General features: G+C 33.8%; 1 protein-coding gene across 2 annotated transcripts in view; it reads right to left on the bottom strand.

Moving 5' to 3' along the window:
• Nucleotides 1-3,328: 3,328 nt before the first annotated feature.
• LOC128228158 (protein draper-like) overlaps nt 3,329-22,568 on the bottom strand; it is a 35,043-nt gene continuing 15,803 nt past the window's right edge. For both annotated transcript variants that reach the window (XM_052939311.1, XM_052939313.1), the window contains exons 10-18: nt 22,083-22,205; nt 19,577-19,717; nt 18,823-18,945; nt 16,736-16,867; nt 14,327-14,518; nt 11,319-11,444; nt 9,218-9,352; nt 6,512-6,759; nt 3,329-3,894 (exon numbers count right to left, since the gene is read on the bottom strand). In XM_052939311.1, coding sequence (XP_052795271.1) covers nt 6,542-6,759; nt 9,218-9,352; nt 11,319-11,444; nt 14,327-14,518; nt 16,736-16,867; nt 18,823-18,945; nt 19,577-19,717; nt 22,083-22,205 — 1,190 coding nt within the window. In that variant the 3' untranslated portion in view covers nt 3,329-3,894; nt 6,512-6,541. The remainder of the gene's footprint in view (nt 3,895-6,511; nt 6,760-9,217; nt 9,353-11,318; nt 11,445-14,326; nt 14,519-16,735; nt 16,868-18,822; nt 18,946-19,576; nt 19,718-22,082; nt 22,206-22,568) is intronic.

Here is a 22,568-nt window from a genome sequence, read left to right as displayed (position 1 = left end):
GGTTCGATCCCGGGCCACGTCATACCGAAAGACGTTTAAGTTGGTACAAGAAGCTCCCTTGCCTGGCGCTCGGCATTTAAAGGGTAGTGCTTGGAAAAGTGGTGTACTCAGTACTGGTTCAACCCAGAACCGTTGTATCCCGTGTATCAGTGCTTTACACCGAGCACGTTAAAGACCAAGAGGTCTCTTCGCAAAGAGCTAGGGTATCGCACCCGGATATCTTGTATCTCACTATGTTTCTTCAAGTCTTCCAATGTCTGGATTTTACTGCGAATTGCTGTCACTTCTATCTCATGTCACTTATGGCATTTAAAACACAATAAACTCAAATAAACAAACCTAATTTACATTACCAATCTGCTCCAATGGCTACGTGGCTGCGTTCTGCATTCTTTGCTTGCTAGAAGTACTTAGCGCTGTATTGAGTATTTATAATTTTGTTGTGAGGTTTATTTAGAGGCAAATAAGCTGCATTTTGGCGTTATTGCCCAATTGAAATCCTAGAAAATGTAATTATTTTAATTATCTAGTTCTATTGAGCCAAGCGAGTTCGAGCCAACGGGGTTCGACTGTACTAACAACCTTTAGCCATTACTAAATTTATAGTATACACTTTTACAACTAAAATTAAAACTTTCGGCCTGCTTCGATTTGCGAGTATAGTCATGTAATGCCGTATGGAACGGAAAGTGTGTGGAGATTTCTCTGTTTGTCCCAGTACAGAGTCTTGAGCATGTGGAATATGGATATTTAATTATTTATAAACCAGCCCTTATGTCCATTAGTGACATAGGTTGAGAGCAATTAAAGAAACATAAATACATACAAGAAATGAATAGTATGTGTGTGTTTCGATCAAGAGAAATTTTGCACGAGGATCCTGTCATTGTAGAAAGAGACCTCTAACTTAAACTTTATTAATATTTTCAATTCATTTTGGTTGAAGACATTTGGTTTAGCAGGCGAACCCTGATGGCAAATTAAATAGTGGCGTAGCTACATATAGGCCTTGTAGGCCTGGGCCGACAACCTTTTTGAAAATGACGAAATTTAAATAACCCAAAAATGCAATAAAAACTAATAGCTACTCAAACAATCAACTCAAAAGTTGAATATAATATGAGTTGTTATATAACGTTATGCATGTCTGGTTTTATTTTAACTACGTGCAGGGTGTTTTGCTTGATTTTATTGTAATCATTGCAAATATCAAGTTTGTGTAATGTGCATAAAAATGGATGTAATTGTGCCTTTTGTTTTTCTCCTGGAATGCTCCCAAACTGCACTATTTTGCTACTATTTTAGAAAGAAATCTTTGAAGGTGTATCCCAAAACGCACCTAGAACCATCGGGCCTACATGTTTTTTAGGCCTTGCTACGCCTCTGCATACGAATAAGTCATTGTTTGAAGTTTTGAGTAGATTTTATTGAAAAATGCCTAAATGCTTTATCCGTGACAGTGCATTGTTTATGAAACAAAAGTTCCAGATAAAGTTTCATTTGTTTATTACTCAATACTTTTGTAATGATTTGGTTATTCCACATATCTAGTAATAGGTTACTAAGATGGCATGAAATAAATTCTTAATAAATAAGAATGGGTGGAGTGAGCGTATCGAACGTGCCTTTGTTATTCATTAAGGAATTGTTTCAGGTAACTAACTGACTTAGAATACAACCTCATTGACTGAGATATTGACGACGCAAAAACGGACGCAATGAGTGTGTATCGGATGATTGGCAGTAGGCGGACAATTAAACGCCCACAAAAGGTGATATTCTTAATAATTAAGTCTGGTACTTAAAGATTGCCTATATGCACTTTCATTAGCTTTAAATGTTGAATTCTAAATTAGTATTTCAAGTGACTGATATGTCAAGCATGTGCGTTTAGTTTGTGGTCACCAAGTAGGACAAGTGGGTTTCCTCCGGGTACTCCGGTTTCTCCCACAACACAAGACCACACTCTCGCGCAACATCGTGCAAAGGAGAGTGATTAATATAAGTTGCCAATAGCTTGTTTCACAATCGTTGTAAAAATAAATAAGTTTAAACTAAGCGACTGATACTCCATGGTTTCGATTTAATTGAGTCTCAGAATGAACATCTTATAAAAGTATTTGGGAAGGAATTCATGAGCATGCATAAACTTTCGTTTGATGTTTATGTTAATTTGATTTATAATAACACGACTATACTCTCAAAACGTACCCAGACCGAAAGCCTTGCAACGCTTTAAGCGCTTTGATTAAACGTTGCCATGATGGAAAGAGCATTTGGCCAGCGTATGAATATTACACATTCAATGACCATACGAGATCTTCTATGGCCGATAGTGCAAGATAGGTTACCTCGTTTCCGCAGAACACCCTGCGCGAGGGTTGGGATGAACCTATCTTACACGAGCGGCAATGGTAGATGCTTTTTCTCCCTTCTCAGCTTAAAAATATAAAGTTTAATGTATTCTTTCGCTGGAACTCTTTTGTGCTTGGTGAAAATAGTTTGCGTATAGATATGTGTTAATTCTTGGTTGTCATGGATATGCGCGCATTGATTCAGATGTTAACAGTTCTTTAAATAGTTCTGAGGAGAGTGCAGCATTATTTCTTGAATGCAGCGTGAACACCTTTTTTGGTGCCATTTAAAGCGGGAAATAATTAATTTGGATTTTTAATATATAAAAATAGTTCCATACGGGTACTTGTTTTATCTGTGTCCGTTGGCAAGATTATAATAAGTATCTTTCATGGCCGAGAGTGTAAGATAGGTTCATTCCGACCCGAGCGTAGGGTGTTTTGCGGAAACGAGGTTTCGTACGGATATGCGATAATTCGTGGTTGTCATGGATATTCGCGCAGTGATTCAGAGTATATAAATGGTCTGATCGGTCTTTAAATAGTTCTAAGAAGAGTAAAGCATTATTTCTTAAAAGGTGCGTGAAAACTGTTTTCTGGTGACATTTGAAGCGAGAGATAATTAACTAGCGTTCTAAATATTGCCACAAGACAAGGTTTCCATGATTCGCTACAGACGGCAGTCTTCAACAAGGGAGGTAATTACAATGTGGTGACCATAAAAAAGGAGTTCCATACGGGCATTTTATCTTCCCCCGTGGGCAAGATAAGAATATCTAGCATGGTTAAATTATTGGATCTACTTATCTGAGGTGGGAGAAAACGATTTCCAGCATGGCCAAATTTTGTGATCTACTTATCTGAGGTGGGAGAAATATCTTGTACGCAAATATCCTTAGACATGAGGTTCATTCCAGCGTTCGCCACTAGGTTGGAAAATAAAAGGGGAGACACACAAAACTACAAAAACAGTCTTCGATTAAATAGTTTTATTCAAATAAACGATTACCAATCACTTTTAAAGTTGCCGAAAGAGAGAGAGAGTTCTATCTGCTACCGAAAAAAAACGAATTTTTGACGTTAAACTTAATGGTTAAAACATAAAATGGCAACTTTAGAAGTGTTCATGGGCTATAGATCAAAACAAAGTATAATAAATACCAGTCTAAAATAAGAACTACCCGCTGTAATATTTACAATGTATTTAACCCAAACTATGATTTCAAACAAAAAGTTTATGTGTTGTTCATGCACTTTTCTCCATATATCTTCTGAAAGTTCTTGTATATTTTTTTATGTCCATGTATGTTTTATATATATCTATATATATTTGATATAGAACAGGTTTCACTCTATGACGTAAGTACGTGTTTTACCGAAGGATGCTATCGAGCAGAAATGTTAGGAGGCTTGGAAACTAACAGGTCATCGTCGCATGCTATGTTAAAACACGTTTTCACTGACGACTCTTAAATATATATAAATGTCAGAACTATTTCTTTGATTGTAGGTTCATAACGGCGTCACAACTCAACACGATCTGAAATGGGAAATATATGTGGTAAAATACGATATTTTATATCTGTGGCAGTTACTACAGATTACATTCGGAACTCCTTGGCAATTTCCCATCGAAAATAATCTCAAATGTATGTGGACGGTTTGCAATGTCAGAAATCTTTACATTTAACTACGCTGCAAGTAGATCGCGTAGTAATTTAAATTTAGCAGTTAAACTTAATGACTTTACCCGATGGGAATCTTAATTATTTATGCAATACTTTACTTCAGTGGCAATCAATTTGAACTTAATAATACAAAATACACGTTAAAAAACTATAACTAATTTATGAATACTACAAGCATTATTTAAAATGTTCGATCTTCTTCTACTGATGTACCGGCATACATCCGAGGTTGTTTTTGATGGAAAATGGCCAATGAGTTCCGAATGCACATAATAACAAGACAGAAGATATATGGGCAAACCGTGAATGCCAGGTAAAAGTCTACTGTGATCTTTATATGTGTCGAGTATTATCACATTTGAGTATTATCACATTTGTCTTTAAAGCCACGATCTCACAGATTGAACGGTTTGACAACGTTTTTTTTTTACTTAGAACAAGACAATTTTTGCGAAAAATGCATGGAAATCAGTTATTTAAGACTGCTAACAAAAACCCCCAGATCGTTTATTTTCATAATTTCATAATTATGTTGATTGGTGTATCATGCATTTTTCTTGCTACGTTAGTAACGCATTTAGACATAAAACAAAACATTAATATTCGAACGTAAATATGAAAAACCGCGACCTGATCTTTTGTCAGCATTCTTATATCACCGGCTTTCAGATATTAATGCAACAACAGTCTTATTTCAAGACAAAAAAAAAAAAAAAAAAAAAAAACGTATGTCAAAACGGTTAATCTGTGAGCGTGCAGCTTTAAGCGTTGCTCGTTATTCTGAGGTTTGCGCAAAAGTATTGCAAGCCACAATATGAATGCAAATATTAAACAACACGTGCGCCGCGAGGCGAATATGGGCGCCGGTTGAAACTGTAACAATTGTGCAAATATTTTGATAACTTTTGTATTTGTTGTTATAGGCTAAAGCTTAATATTTATCAATGGATTTAACTCTTTTACAGTTCACTTGTCCCTTTAGCCATTACCCAATCTTTCAGATATTTTTTGTTTGTTTTTTATTCACTTTATCATATAAAAGAGACGATTTTTACCACTTGGATATATCACACTGAAATACTGACATCTATTGATGATTCTAGTTTCATTTTATTCCATCCATATTTTTTCCAAAGAAAAGTAAATTCATTTGCTAAAACACTTTATTTTATATGTGACAATAAATAAACAGTGGCCCACAAAAATATTGTTATTGTCATGTGCACAAGTCTAACATGTAGTGCATTTTTTTTTAATTTCCATTCACCCTTTTCAATATATTGTTCTCAATTGAAGCGTTCTTTTCTAATGAAGGAAGCACAGGTGCTCGTCACATGGCCTGGATACAGTAATATCATTTTTTACTTTTAATATTATTTTTTTATTATTACTATTTTTTTTTGTCAAGATAGTGAATATATGTCATTTTAAAAAAATATTCCACAATGTTTCATGAATTATATATATATATATAAGGTGAACATGTGCAAAAATTCATCAATTCCAAACGGACCTAATCAATAGAGCATAGTTCCTAAAATAATTTAGATAATCTAATAATTTTACTGTTCTGATAAGGTAAGATTCCCATCTACAAGAAAAATATAACTTTTATGCTAGTTAGATTTACCTTAACGGCATATTCAAACAAAATGCACCGACCAGAAACTGAAATTTGCCATTACGAAAGAACCGTGAGGTTGAAAAACAACGGATTCCCCCCCCCCCCCCCCCTCAAAAAAACACACAAAAAAACACGTTAAATACAGACTGACATGCAAACTTTGCGCATGCATTACAGAGAGAAGCTTGAAATATCATTCATACCGTTGAAAACTCGTTGAGTAAGACGCGTATTTATCCAAATCGAACGTTTTTTGTTGCGGTATTTCTACTTTCACTTTGGACAACATTTAAATGCTTTTCCAGTTACGTCATTTAAACCAGGAAAGTCGATGGTAGCCGTCCAATGAACACGCTTCTTGCATTTAAGGCATAGCCGAGTGCGCGGTCAAGGTCAAAATTGCAAGAGAGTGATTCGAAGTGAAAGTAGAAATACCGCAACAACGAAAAGTTTTACCAAAAAAAATATATTACTGTATACAGGCCATGTGACGAGCACCTGTGGAAGGGAGGTAATTTGGTAACAACGTGTTTCTGACTATTAGTTCGTGTTCTACACACTCGTTCACATTTTCATATTTATATTCATCCTTTGCAGGCTTTCCAAGTTCTGTGAAAAGTAAGTGTTTTTTTACTAAGAGCCATAATCCTGACGATATTAAAGTTACATGACGTGTCATGAAGGTGCGTGATGGTACTGTTAGCAAAAATAAAAAAGTTTGAAGTTGACATCTTAAACAGTTTTAAAGTTATTGAGAAAAACACATTAAACGGTGGACGAACAGACAGACAGAGGGATACCTATCGAGCACCCGCATGTTTGGAAGGCCCTGGTAATGTTCTTACTATTTAAAAGTGTCGTGCCAAATCGACCCTTTACGGCGGTGTCGGATCTTGGGCAGCTACGCATGTTGCTCCATCAGGACATTCGCAAGAAGGGGTTTCACCTGGGTTGGCTTGCATTACCCAGCCTGCATCTTCGTCACACTGACACACCCCATTATTACAAAAACTTCTCCTAAGAGCGTCCGAAAATCCGATACATCGTGAATAATCTCCAGCAGTATCAGGTGAGCAGGGTTCCATAAGCTGAGCTATACAATAGAACAATATGGATACTATAACGAGTCAAAATAGATTATACGATAAATCATTGATTAGTAAAACTCAGAATAAGTAAACGAAAGCATTAGTATTAAATGAGGAAAATCAAAATAAGATTATGTAACAAATCACAACTTTGGTACATATTTTACCCACGTTGGTATATTCAAATAGGAAGACTATTAAGCTAAATAAATAAATACAACCATACACATACCCAAGATATTTGTATTAAAGCTGCACTCTCACAGATTTATGGTTTTGACAAAAAAAATTATCTTTGAATGAGTCACCTTTTGCGAAAATGTCTGGAAACCAGCGTAATAAGACTGCTGACAAAATATTAGATCGCAGTTTTTCATATTTACGTTCGAAAATTTAAGTTTTATGGCTAAAAGCATTACCAACGCTTTAAGAAAATGAGTTTTTCGGCAGTTTTCAGAACAATTGAAATCTATTCTACTGTGAGTTATCTTATATGACTGAATCGAAGGCATTGATGCCAAAATCAGCTGATTCTGAGACAAAAATATTAATATAAAAGTCAAAACTGTCAATCTGTGAGAATGCAGCTTTTAAAACAAATATAAGTAATATTTTATCCAGAAAAATAACAGATGTAAAAGAGATATATTTTAATATAATAAATAGTAAACTACTATCAGTACATATAAAAGTAAAATTAAATTGCATGTTTTAAAGGCATTTATGTTTAAAGCTGCACTCTCACAGATTGAACGTTTTGACAACTTCTTTATTTTTTTTTGTCTTGGAACGACCAGTGATAAAAGACTGATGACAAAAGATCAGATCGCAGATTTTCATATTTCCTCTCCAAAATTGATGTTTTATGCATTTTTCTTAAACCGTTAGTATCGGTTTGAGCCATAAATCATTAAATTTGAAATGGAAATATGAAAATCTGCGATCTGATCTTTTGTCGACAGTCTTTCATCACTGGTTTGCAGATATTTACGCAAAAATTGGCTAATTCCAAGACAAAAAATAAAAACAGTTGGAAAAACGGTAAATCTGTAAAAGTGCAGCTTTAAAACGAGGTAATTGCAAATCACATAGCAGTTGAATGTTTGATATTCACAGATATCCATCACATAGCTTTGGAAGTTAAATTTGGCCCTTCAGTCCTTTGATAATGTTAAGATAGGAATAATAAAGAAATTTTCAATAAATAATCTCGAGTTTTATTAATTTATATATATATATATATATATATATATATATATATATATATATATATATATATATATATATATATATATATATATATATGAGCCGCATCGCGCGATTTTCGGCCTTCGGTCATATAATTGCTATTATAATGTTTTAAAGTATTTGAACTAAATGATATTTCAGGAAAAAAAATCTGAAATTCTCACGATCATATCACTTGAATTGCGTAAGATACGTGTTTACAAATGAGACTATGTATTGCGCTATGTATTGCGCATTTTGAATACATGCACATGACGTCGTTACGAAAGCACATTATTCAAATGATGTGCAAAATTAACATATCAATACTACAACTAGATTATGATTTAAATTATTTTGTTAACGCATAACCTTTAAGTATCATAAATTAAGATAAAAATGATGAATCATTTTTGTATTTTTAATACATTTGGCCGTTTAAACACAGACTATTAATGCAGTCAAAATATGTCGGAACCAAATCCATGGTTGCTATGGAAACATGAGTAAACCAATGGTCATAAATCGTCGAAAAAATGATGCACCAATGATAAACATTTAAAAGAAAGAAGTTTTGAAGAAATTGATATGCATAGAAAAAACAACGTATTTTTGGCATTTTTTATTAATGATTATTTCATTTGTAATCATTATATCCGAAGGCCCTAAATCGCGCCATGCGGCTCATATAGTACGCTCACTCCGCCCATTCTTATTCATTAAGAATTTACTTCACGTCACCTTACTATTACTTAAAGCTGCACAGAGTTCGTTTTTCCAACTTTTTTTTTTTGTCTTGGAATTAGCAAATTTTTGTCGTAAATATTTGCTAAGAAGTGATGAAAGACTGCTGACAAAAGATCAGATCGCAGATTTCATATTTCCATTTCAATACTAATGTTGTGTGGCTTAAACCGTTACTAACGGTTAACGGCATAAAACATCAATTTCGGGATTTATAACTAGAAATAATGGCTACATGCAGTAGCTCCACCATGTTGTTTAAACTGTACACAAAACCATGCATTTGTTACTTCAAGCCAAACTATCAAAACCGAGTTCGAAACTGCTGAAACCATTGACACCATAACTGAAACTGGTTTGGTATCAACAAAAACGCCCTAAGTCTAGTACTCAATGATTGCCTATCGGCAATTTCATAGGTTTAAATGTAGGATGTATTCCAAACCATATTCAAAGACCAAAACAAAACATGTGCGCCGTAGAACAACTTACCAACTGGATCACATAGGGGATCACCAAATTCGTTGCCAGGGCTACACTCGCATGTATTGTCTTGGCCACATTGCTCTTCGTCCATCATGCATCCCTTTTCACATTCGCATGGATCACCATATTCCACCATAGACCCTGATGTAAAAACACACAAACACACACAATAAAACATAAACATAATTTTTTAAGTGTTTTTGAGTAACCTAGCGAAATATGAATTCAGTTTTCAATGGTGATACGAATTTTCCATCAAAGCATCAATCATATTTCAAAACTTTGCTAAATACTGCGGATTTAGTCTTAACCATTACGATGGCGATGTTTTTCCAGAGAACTCATTATAAACTTTAAGCGTTGGTCGTAATTCTGAGGCTTGCGCAAAGAGTTTTGCAAGCCACAATATGAATGCACACATTTAGCGACAGGTGCGCCGCTGGGCGAATGTGGACGCCGGTTGGCGGCACCCAAACTGTAACAATTGTGCAAATGTAACACATGCATGGTGACAAATGAAACAACGCTTTTTTTTTTCTTTTTTGTATGTATTGATTTTGTCACTTCAATAATGGGTTTGATGTATTAATGAACAACATGCAAATATTAAACTGAAAACATATTTTACAAACAATCCAAGCTTGCGTAAGATAGTCCCACACCACAGCTGCATATTCCAACAGTGACCGAATAAATGTTTTATTTAGAACTCCTAGATTTGCCTTTAAAAAGATTGCAAAATATGTCACCAAAACACGAGTTACATTGCTTTAATATGATGATATTTCGGTGTTACATTTGCGACATGGGGTGTTACAATAGCAACAGACAAACTGAGGTGTAACAAATGCCGCAACATACGTTTGGTACATTTGTCACCAAAGAACTTGTAACAATTTTAAGACGATTGATACATTTGCCACAAAGTGTTACATTTGTCACAAAATGAGTTACATTTGTTACTAAGTGTTACATTTGTCACTAAGTGTTACATTTGTCACAAAATGAGTTACATTTGTCACTAAGTGTTACATTTGTCACTAAGTGTTACATTTGTCACAAAATGAGGTACATTTGTCACCAATTGTTACATTTACCACCATTGTAATATTTGGGGCTCATACAAACGTCATAATTCAACAATTATAAACCCTGTTTTATAAGCCTGCCGCTCCCGGAAGTGGCGGGTCCGTGATCTAGTGGTTACACACTTGACTGTCAATCCTGACTCCAATATCACGAAAATACTCTTGAAAAGTCAAATCTCAATCTCAGTCTCAACTCTTTTTTTTATCAAATTACAGCATCATATGATTCAAAATTGTAAATGTTTTACCATTTTTAAAATCGTATTCTCTCATTCATTTTGTTGATTAAAACAATTGATCAATATTTTATAGAAAAAAAAATGAGAGCAAAAATTGTACTTGAGTCCAATTTATTATTTTTGTGTTTTACTAAAGTATATTTTGTGCAGTAGATTTTTTTAGAATATTGAACAATAACGTTTATCAACATAATGCATGTGAGAATGTGCTATTAAAAATAGTAAAAAATAAGTATTTTTAATAATGTCATACTGTTATGTGGGGAAATGACATGAGATTGAGATTTGACTGAAGTATTTTCGTGATATTGGGGCCAGGGATCGCAGGTTCGAATCCCGGCCGCAGCACTAATCGTCTTTTGGGAATGACGTTAAATGGGGATTCAGTGTTTTACACTGCTGCACGTTAAAGAACCAGTGTAGCTCTTACCAGGGTTACATTCTGTCTGTACACTTTGCTCCAAAAATCTAATATGACTAACAACCTTTTCGGAACAATCGCCGATATTATATCATTATATATATAGCCCGGAATTCACATAACTGGGTTTTCCCATACCGGTACAAATAAAAGGAGAAAAACAATTTTCGAGCAACTTTGAGAAATTCAAGCAACAGTCCAATGACTCTATTGTTTCCGAAGTATCGTGTGTATATTAAAGCGGTATAATTTTGTTTGTACCGGAGGATAAGCTCGGGAAAACCAGAATATCTATAATTCCAGGCTTAAACTAATAGTTTAATCGAAAATCCTCTCTAGCAAGTTAACAAATCCCTTACCTACACACTCGCCGCCAACAAGCATGGCTGACGATTTGCATATACATACTCCAACACACATAGTCGTGTCAGATGGTGAACATATGTCCGGCATGTTTGGATCGCATTCTTCAGTAACCGCTTTTTCTGAAAGATAAAAATGTGTTTCTATTATTATTTATACAATATTGCATAATGCAATTTATAAAGAACATTATTTAACGTGAACATGTAAGAAAAGAAAACCTTAAAATTTTGGAGCAACATAAAACCCGGAAGAGATGAGAATATTCTAGAGCGTGTACATAAAGTTTTATATTTTATTTTAAGTTGTGCCATATCTATTCGTGGACATTCAAATTGTCATTAGTGAATGGGATACGAGCTTTAAATTAAATGTTCGAGCAATGTTTTAAGCGCCACTCTAACATATTGACAGTTTTGACATTTTTTTATTTTTATTTTTTTTTATCTCAGAATCAGCTGATTTTGGTAGCAATGCCTTCACTTCAGTCAAATAAGCTAACTCACATTAGAACACCACTAAAATGTTCGAAAAACGGGCGAAAACTTCAATTTTCTTAAAGCGTTTGTGGCGCTTTAAATATGAATAGCCACAAAACATCAATTAACGACCATAAATATGAAGAACTACGATCTTATCTTTAGTTAGCCTTCTCATAACACTGGTTTCCAGGCATAAGATTGCTATATATATAGATATATATACATGGAAAACAGTTATATAAGACTGCTGACAAAAAATTAGATCGCAGATTTTAATATTTTAGTTCCAAAATTGATATTTTATGCAATTTTCTTAAACCGTTAGTACCATAAATCATTAATTTCGAACGGAAATATGACAATCTGTGATCTGAATTTTTGTCAGCAATCATTGGTTTGCAGATATTAACGCAAAAATTTCCTCTTTCCAAGACAAAAAAATAAAAAAGTAAACATTTTAAGAGAAAAAATATTTTAAATTTGATTCAAATTGAGACATTTGATTGAACACGACAGTGACAGGTATAGAAGGGTAAAATGTTTTGTTTGTTTCAGATTTCCCGATCTACCCTTGCCCTACCCTAAACCTTTTTTTGCCTTAAGAAATATCTATATAATCATACTAGGTTCAATTTGTTTTATAACCTTCCTTTTAAATATCATTGATAACCCCTTTTTATATATCATTTATGACCTCACTTTTATATATCATTGATAACCTCACTTTTATATATCATTGATAACCTCCCTTTTATATATCATTGATAACCTCCCTTTAATATATCATTTATAACCTCCCTTTTATATATCATTTATAACCTCCCTTTAATATATCATTTATAACCTCCCTTTTATATATCATTTATAACCTCCCTTTAATATATCATTTATAACCTCCCTTTATATATCATTTATAACCTCCCTTTAATATATCATTTATAACCTCACTTTTATATATCATTTATAACCTCACTTTTATATATCATTTATAACCTCCCTTTAATATATCATTTATAACCTCCCTTTTATATATCATATAATAGTTAACGTCAATTTGGTGTTATTAAATACTGCAACCCATACACAAATAATATAGTGGTTGATCAACAGTTATTTAACACAGATATAATCTCCATACTAATCTTTGAAATGCAATAACACATCGTTACATCCTTATCACGAAGTGGTTACTTGAAGACTATCGCACACATTTCATATTAAGAGAAAAAATATTTCATATTTGATTCAAATTGAGACATTTGTTTGAACATAACAGTGACAGGTAACAGTGTGTGTATACCACGTGATAAATTGCGTCATAAATGCTACGTCGGAAGGCAATAATTTGCTTCTAATGAAGACTTAAAACAAAGATAACTTCACTATTTCTTCACCATTATAAATGAACATAGCGCAGTCTACGCTGCTTATGGAGCCCCGCCCAGAATTTGATTGAGGGTTTAGTTTCTTAAAAAACGTTGACAAACCTTTTCACAATACGGCCGTCTGACGGAGCATTGTCAAAACACTTTTTTGGAAACAGGTTTGTCGAAGTGTTGGATTAAACTAATCATCTTAGCAAACTTCGGTAACACAAGGAATGCGGGGCTATTTAAGCGGCATAGACTGCCCTTTGTTTTATTTAAAATCGTGTAGTAAAGGGAAAGTTATCTTTGATTTATAATGAAAAAAAGCAAATTGCAGCCTTCCGACGTATCATATATGACGTACGTTTTCGGGTTGTATACACACACTGGGTATAGAAGGTTAAAATGTTTTGTTTGTTCCAGGTTTCCCTATCTACCCTTGACCTACCCCAAACCTTTTTATTGCCTTAAGAAATATTTCATTTTCATTTGTTTGATTTTAAGAGTCTCAAATGAAGTGTTTTGGGCTTTAAAGCTGCACTCTCACAGATTGACATTTTTGACTATCATTTCATTGTTGGTCTAAAAATTAGCTGATTTGGGCATCAATCACTTTAATTCGGTATTTAAAGATAACTCACTTAAGAACAGATCTCAATTGTTTTGAAAACAGCCGAAAAATCATTTTTAGTAACGCTTTTAGCCTTTAAACACCAATTATCGAAGATTAATATGAAAAACTGCGATCAGCTATTAAATACATGTACACTGTTGCAATCTTGTTATCAGTAATTAATATTTTTCATAAATGCATTATTTAGTAAGTAGATAAAGGTTTATCAGTCCAAATTGATGTTTGTTAGACATGTAATAGGCAACTTAAGTCAATCCTATGGTCATACATCATTGACTCCATTCACTGTATATATCGGTTCATTATATCACGCAATCCGATTAGCTACATCATTCTTAGATCCAATTAAGATCATAATTGAATATCATTTCTGGAGTGAAAGACACGGACGACTGAATACGCTTTAACCCTTGTTTAGTTGTGGAGGCCGATAGCATATGTTCGCTTTATTTGTAATACACAAACAGTAACTTATTATCTGTAATAACAATAAATACATATACAAGTCTACTAGAACTTACGCGCAACACAAGAGGCGTCACCACTTGCCTGTGTCCAGTAACAGGACAGAGGACCGTTGCTGCCAACAAAGCCATCTGCACAAACGCAAACGGGGTCACAAAAATCCTCCGGTTCAGGAAGCTCATTACTGCATACTAAGTTTTGAGCTGGGGCGCATGGGTTGTCTTCGCATGGTTGACCAAGCCTGCTATCTGAAAAGCAAATATTTTATAATTTGGAAATTGTTCTCCAAAGTATATCCGTATGCACTCGTGATGTGTTTCATAAAAATGCTTCAACATTTGCCTTTTCATCGTTTACGTGAGTAAAACACGGTAACACGTATCATTTTTGCCTTAAAAATGCACTCTTACTCCCAAATAAGATTTACCACAATTGATTATATTGTTTTAATATTTCAAAAAGGATTAATAAATGTCATAAAAAATGTTTTTTTATGAAGGATACCGAGTTCTATTTGAAAGAAATGAGCATAAAACACGGTATTTCTACCTCATGAGAATATAGTAAACCACAGTAAATCTTTTAGCATTCACCAATAATTTAATATTTTTGCGCTTTCTGCTATTAAATACAATATCTTGTATCAGTAATTAATATTTTCCATAGATGCATTTTTTAGTAACTAGTTAAATGTTTATTTGTCAAAATAGATGTTTGTTATACATGTTAATGTATTGGTTTTGAATAAGAGTGTCACTTTAAGGTTTTAGCTTTTAAATTAACGAAATAATATTTCTTCACTGATTTGTTGATCTACCGTTTTTATAGAGGATAATTTTTAGCAGTGTAAGATCGCAATATATTCAAGCACCAAAATTATATTTCACGAGTGGTATAGCCACGAGTGAAATATTTACTTTTGGTGTTCACGGGTGAATATAGTGCGATCTTACACTGAAACAAACAAAAGACAGTGAAAACTATTAATTTGATATTTTCACTGTTTCAAACAGTGATATATCAATTTTATTTCACTGATAAATCCCCTTAAGCCACCGGTAGCCATATAATAAATTCATTTATCTGTGCTCCATAATGTTACCGACTAGCCAATTAACATTGTCCAGTGGAGTTTTGATGATATTTTCATGTAAGAAAGATATTTCATGTACTAGTAATTCGATTTACTTCCTGTAAAATGTTATATAAACAATCACCACAGTAGGTAGGGTCAATCATTTTCGCATTTTCCCGATTCTTTCAGCTCCTTTATGTTCGGATGTCTTTTTAACTTTCTTCTTATAAAATATGATTGAAGGGTTACATATAACGTTTGTTAATGATGAGAACAACCACATGCTTTTTGAAAGCTTTGTATTTGAGTCAGTTAAATCCACTTTTGTACTATGGTGATTCCTTAAGCATTTTATGCGATATTATAACAGGTATACTTAAGGGTTTTTTTCTAGCCTTATATGAAAGGCATGGGATTATGGCGTTATTTGGTCAAGAACTGCCGAGTCCTCTTGCAGATAATATTGACAGAGACAGGGTTTCAAACGCTTTAAAAAAAACTCAATTTTCGGCAGTTTTCAAAACCATTGAGATCTGTTCTATTGTGAGTTATCTTATTTGACTGATTTGATGGCATTGATACCAAAATTAGCTGATCAGTCGGAGACAAAAACTAAAAAATAGCAAAAGTGTCAATCTGTGAAAGTTCAGCTCTACACCTTAAAACAAGGTTATGGATTTTTAATTGTAAATGCAAAATAAAATCAAATTCAATGTACTTCATTTCAGTGAATCCCGTTGCACACCAACTATTTATGTATGACACTGAGTTTAATTGGCTATAAAACATAGTTTAAAACAATAATGTTTTTAGTGTTTTGCAATTTCAATTTCATAGAGTCAACTTATGATAAAATAAGTGTTTTCAGATGCATTACCGGGAAAACTAATATTTTGTCCAAAACATGAGCGAGTCCAGGGGCGTAGCCAGGCCTTACTGAATGTTACGCACGAAAGGGGAAGCGTGTAGGAGAGGGAATATCCCTGTAGCCGGTTTGGGGGGGGGGCTCCATGGGGGGGGATGGAAAATGGAACTAACACGTTGAGCTCTGAGGTGTAATTGGAGGGATTTATAAGTTCGAGGCCGCCGACTTAGTAACTTTGTGATTGATTTAGGCTCAGTAAGTAAGGATGATCTTCCTTTTATTGTGATATCAATTTTTAGCCATATTTTTTCATAATTTTTCATTTTTAAAATTTATGTTACACACATGCTCAAGTGCGTTACGCTGGCTACCCCTCGACTCCCTTTAAAGTATCGTTAATAATTGCTATATATCTATAATTCACAAAAAAGGAAATGTAAAAGAAATACTCATCCGTTATATTCCCGACATAAAACTACTACATAAAACTACTATCTACCTTATCAAATAAGAAAATTATATTACAGCATGCTATCGTTGTTCCGCCTGCGGGGCACGTGCATACAAATTCACCAGCGGCATCCGGCTTACAAACGGCCAGCGGATCGACGCAAAAAGGTGAGTTGGGTTCGCATGCCTCACCAATTCCACCAGCGGCTGTCAATGAAAAAGAACATTGGGAACATTAATCTAATTGTATGAACAAAACAACGAAGGGCAACAGAAACGAGCCCATTCGGAACTCCTCGGCATTTTTTCAACGAAAACAACCTCGGTATGCAAGTACAGAAGACGTATTTCGTAAAACTATAGATACTAGTTTTTATGAATTGTAATGTTTTAACGTGTTTTTTCTATATCTGAGTTTAAAATGAATGCAAGTGAAGTGAATTATTGCATATATAATTAAGATTCCCAAGAGTGAAGTCACTATGTTTAACCATTGGAGCTGCTCGGCCATTTTTATCAAAAACAACCTCGGATGTATTTGGACGGTTTCCATACCCAAAACACAACTTAAAAACAATACATTTAATTAATGATATAATTCATTTTATTTCGAATTACGTTAGCTGATGTATCGGCATACATCCAAGGTTGTGTTCGATAAAAATGGCCGAGAAGTTCCTAATGTAAGTTTAACTACTCGATCTACTTGCAGCGTAGTTAAATGTAAAGAATTCTGACATTGGCAACCGTCCATAAATATCCGAGGTTGTTTTCGATGGAAAATGACCGAGGAGTTCCGATTTCCCCTTTCATAGTTCATATGTTGTCTATTTTATCTCATTATGTGTCCTGTTTAGCATGCAGGGCGTTATATATATTTTTTTAATATTTGTTTTATGAGGTTAAAGGTTAAAGATGATTATCAATAGGTAAAATATGATTATCAATACCTTTTTTCGATGATAATCAATACGTTTTTCCGTTGATAATCAATTTGTTTTTTCGATGATTAATTATACGTTTTTCGATGATAATACTTGAGTACATTTCATTGCCTTTTTACAATTACTCAAGTATATTTTTTTGCTCTAGAATAATTTTTCTTTGAAATATTGTCAAAATCTTTCAACAACACATTCTATGCGAAAATACGTTTTCAAAAAGTATAAAAACATGCAAGATTTTGAACAACCCTATGTTTTATGTGGTAAAATGAGTTGAGACTGAGATTGAGATTTGACTGAAGTATTTTCGTGATATTGGGGCCAGGTCCTTTAGATGTTGTTGTTGTTGTTGTTTACAAATATTATACAATTATTCTTATAATGCCTTTGAATAAGAATAAGAGTTATGTTATGTATATAATAGCCCATTAATATCATTTAACCAGGATGCTTCATAATTTAGATACAACAATGGTGCCATGCATTTAAAATGGATCCAAATTTATATGTTATATATAAACTATTTAAAAACTTATCAGTTTTATTTGTTTATTATTTATTTCCAATTGGTTTAATTAATAAATACATTAGCTATACATATTGTTTAAATGTATTAGTGTGACAATGAGATTATCTACTTGAAAAGTGACACCCCTAAATGGCCCTGAGCCAATAAACAAATACACAGGAAATGGTCTCTACTGTGACCAGTGCAGTGCAATTAACAGATGTACAGCAGGGGATTATCATGCTAATCTATGTTAACGGCAGTCAGAACTCCTCAGCCACCCTCCTTTGAAACAACTTCGAATGTATATGGTGGTTTACAATGTCATTTTTTGTATTTAACTTCGCTGCACATAGGACGCATAGTAATTTCAATTAAGCAGTTGATCCTTAGGTATTTACTCTTACACTCTTAGTGATTTATAATATAGTTCACTTTACTAGGAATCAATTTGAACTTAATAATGAAAATAGCAGGTTAAAACAATACAATAAATTATTATTATTATTATTAAAACGAACTGCTTTTACAAATGCACCGGAAAACATCCGAAACTTGTCGTATTGCGGAGAAATCCGAGGTGTTCCGATTGTATTAGCATATTTCTAATTCGTTTTAAATTATTCCGAAGGACTTGCAAATTAAAAACAATTGACACATTTGACAGAAGTATGCGCAACTTTCAAAACAAAGCAATTAAATAAACTCACAGCAAAAATCGTTTTCAATTGGTGCATAGGCTGATTGACATTTCCAAGTTCCGTTCGAGCATTCCGAGTTTAGTACTTCTGCAGTCTGTTCATCATAGCAATCCTCGTTCAGAAGTATGCCATCTGTCAACATTAGGAAATACAGGTATCCTTTGAAAACTTATATAAATGTTTTTCTTCAATAAACCTTAAACCAAGTATCATTTTGGTATTCTCGCATTTTTAACTCTAAATATCATTACGGTCAGATCAGCACTCACACATATATAAGATGGCAAACTCATTAAATTAAGTTATTACAAAACTCATTAAAAATTTATTGCAAAATCATAAACGAACATGATTGCAATAGCATTACAATAAATATTGCAAAATGATAAACGAAAATTATTGCACTATCATTACAATTATTTTTTACAAAATCATAAACGAAAATCATTGCAATATCATTACAATAACTTATTGCAGAATCATAAAAGAACATCATTGCAATATCATTACAATAAATTATTGCAAGTGTTAACGGTCAAGAAATCCTACATTGGAAGTATTGATTGTAATACAAGGAAATAAGTGATGAACTGCTACTATATTCAAGTGATATTTCTCAATTGCATTGCATGAAAAGTAGCATTTGTGTACATTAGTGTGGTAATTACAACGCTTAGGTCATGCGCCGTTTTGACGAAAACATTCCCATGTAACAGTTTAATCATTTCTCATTAGAATAACTTTACTGGTATGGTATACTTACAGCACGTTGAGAGATTTTCTACAAATTCGGCCCCACATTGGCATGTAGCAACTGTGCTGAAGCCGATGTAAATGCATTCCAACCCGTATCCCGCACATGTACTCTGAGCACTGTCACACTCATCCCCATATGCATTGCCATCTGTATAACAGATATCACAGATATAACAGTGTCTGAGGCGCATCGCGCGATTTAGGGCCTTCGGATATAATTATTACAAATGAAATAATCATTAATGAAAAATGCCAAAAATACTTGTTTTTTCCATGTATATCAATTTCTTCAAAACTTCTTTATTTTAAAGGTCTATTATTGGTGCATCATTTTTTCGACGATTTATGACCACTGGTTAACTCATGTTTCCATAGCAACCATGGATTTGGTTCCGACATATTTTGACTGCAATAATAGTCTGTGTTTAAAACGGCCAAATGTATTAAAAAATACAAAAATGATTCATCATTTTTATCTTAATTTATGATACTTAAAGGTTATGCGTCAACAAAATAATGTAAATCATAACCTAGTTGTAATATTGATATGTTAATTTTGCACGTCATTTGAATTATGTGCTTTCGCTATAACGACGTCATGCGCATGACGTCATATTTAATTTTCAAAATGCGCAATACATAGTCTCACTTGTAAATACGTAACTTACGCAGTTCAAGTGATATCATCATGAAAATTTCAGATTTTTTTCCAGAAATATCATTTAGTTCAAATACCTTAAAACATTATAATAGCAATTATATGACCAAAGGCCCAAAATCGCGCGATGCGAAAATATTAACTACTGATAACAAGATTGTAACCGTGTATTTAACAATAGAAAGCGCTAAAATATTAAATGCTTGGTGAATGCTAAAAGATTTACTGTAGTCTACTATAGTCTCATAAGGTAGAAATACCGTGTTTTATGCTCATTACTTTCAAATTTAACTCACTATCCTTCATAAGAACCATTTTTTCTGACATTTATTAATCCTTTTTAGAATTTTAAAACAAAATTAATCATTGTTGTAAATTTTATTTGAGAGTAAGAGTACATCTTTGAATTAGGGAGATGACTGAAGAAGTTTTACGATTACCGCCCCAGTCCACTTAAAGGTAAGAACACGCGATTTATCTTCATGCTTTCTAATAGGGTGCCAACTTTTATGTCAGTGCGTATTTGTTGGTGATAAATTTTGGTTTTATATTTGTTTCATGCACTGTGTGACAGTTTCAAATAAAATGAAAACCAGTTTTATCGTTTGTTTTACGAAAGGCGGTTTCGTCGGTTCGTTCCATCCGGAAACGAGCTCCCTTTAAAAAAACAAAACAATAAACGTGCCGGACAGTTATCCAACACATGTGTTGAAACACCGTTTAGTTAAAACCGGCAAACGACCATCTGCGGTATCATTGTTTGAAGAAAGAATGCTACACGCAGAAGCTCCAATATGTTGTTGAAGCCTCACACAAAACCATCCATTTGTAACCTCAAGCTGAACTTTCGAAACAAGTTTCTAAACCGCCGAAACTATTGAAACCAAAACCGAAATTAGTTTGGTATCAACAAAAAACGCCCTATCTGTAATTTCATAAGCTGTAAATGACTGTTTAGAATACAACCTACATCTTCAGCAAATGGAACTGCAGATAAGCAATCATTAAGTACTACGCTTAATCATTAAGAATTTCAACTTTCGTGGGTGTTTAAAGCGCCACCCACTGCCACCCACCCGAAATAGACTCAATGAGTCAGATTTTGCGCTGACAATGTGTCAGCTAATGAAGTTGTATTCAAAGACTGTAATATGACCTGAAGTAACATTTTATTGATTACGAAGGGCTCGTTCGCTACGCCCACTCTGCCCATTCTTAATCATTTAAATGTTACTTCATGTCATCTAAATATTACTTATTTATAGGTGATTCAGCTATATTTCAAAGATCTACATGCTCGTGCTGTTTTTGACGTGAGCCGGACAAAGAATCTCATGGATCCTCCATGTCATTTTTGACTAGGTGGACAAAGCCTTCAGCATCATTTTGACATGGTGGACAAAACATCCGTCCTGGACATTACATCCCATAAATGTTTGTCAGTATGTACACATTTATATCCCCGACAAAGGTGTTTTTTCACAAATTATTTAATAATTTCTAAATGTAAATGATTGTTAGATAACTGTTAATGGGCTTTAATTGTCAAAATGACCTGGGTTGTTTTGTCTACCATGTCAAAATGACCTAAGATGTTTTGTCCACTGTGTCTAAGTGATTTGGAATGGGTTGTCTACTTAGTCAAAACTGAAATGGGCCAGTTTTTGTCCACGGGATGTTTTGTCCACGGGATGTTTTGTACTGCATTCGTTTTGGACCACATTTCATAAAAAGGCAAACTAGTAGTTTTTAACAGATGTTTAACTCTTTTATATGTCTTTAACACAAAACTTGACCAATTTCTCTGTCTTACTGGCGCTGTAACTTCGTTTAGACAATATTATGTAGTACTTACAACATCCGGTACGTGTGCGGAATTTATCCGATTCACAGCCACACTTGCCCTGTATGCACATCATCCCATGGGAACTTGAGCAGTCGCCATCAACATTACAGAAGTGACAAAAATCGTTGCCCACTAAAAAATGAACATTGGTATTAGTTAAATTCAGCGTTACGAAGGTTGCAGAAATATATATACTATATGCAGTTCTAAGCACTGTACACCCGTGAGAAATGTTGCTACCTACTTAATAAAAATCTATTTCGGTCAATTAAATACGTGGTAGCTGCTTTCCATTTATGCAGTTCTAACTGATGTTGTATTTATGACATAGTTTACACTCGCAACATTGAACATTGAAGCGAATTAAAACAGCTAGAAACATGATATACTATATTTGCAATTCTCACCAAAGTTACAAAAGTAGCATACGTGACAAATTTCTGTACCCATAGATTTTGTTTAATTTTAGGTGAATTAGATAAAAAAAACCGCAAC

The sequence above is a fragment of the Mya arenaria genome, chromosome 3 (assembly GCF_026914265.1).
Source record: "Mya arenaria isolate MELC-2E11 chromosome 3, ASM2691426v1".
NCBI classification, from domain to species: domain Eukaryota; kingdom Metazoa; phylum Mollusca; class Bivalvia; order Myida; family Myidae; genus Mya; species Mya arenaria.
Note: the sequence above shows the minus strand (reverse complement) of the source record. Positions and strands in the feature narration are given on the sequence as shown.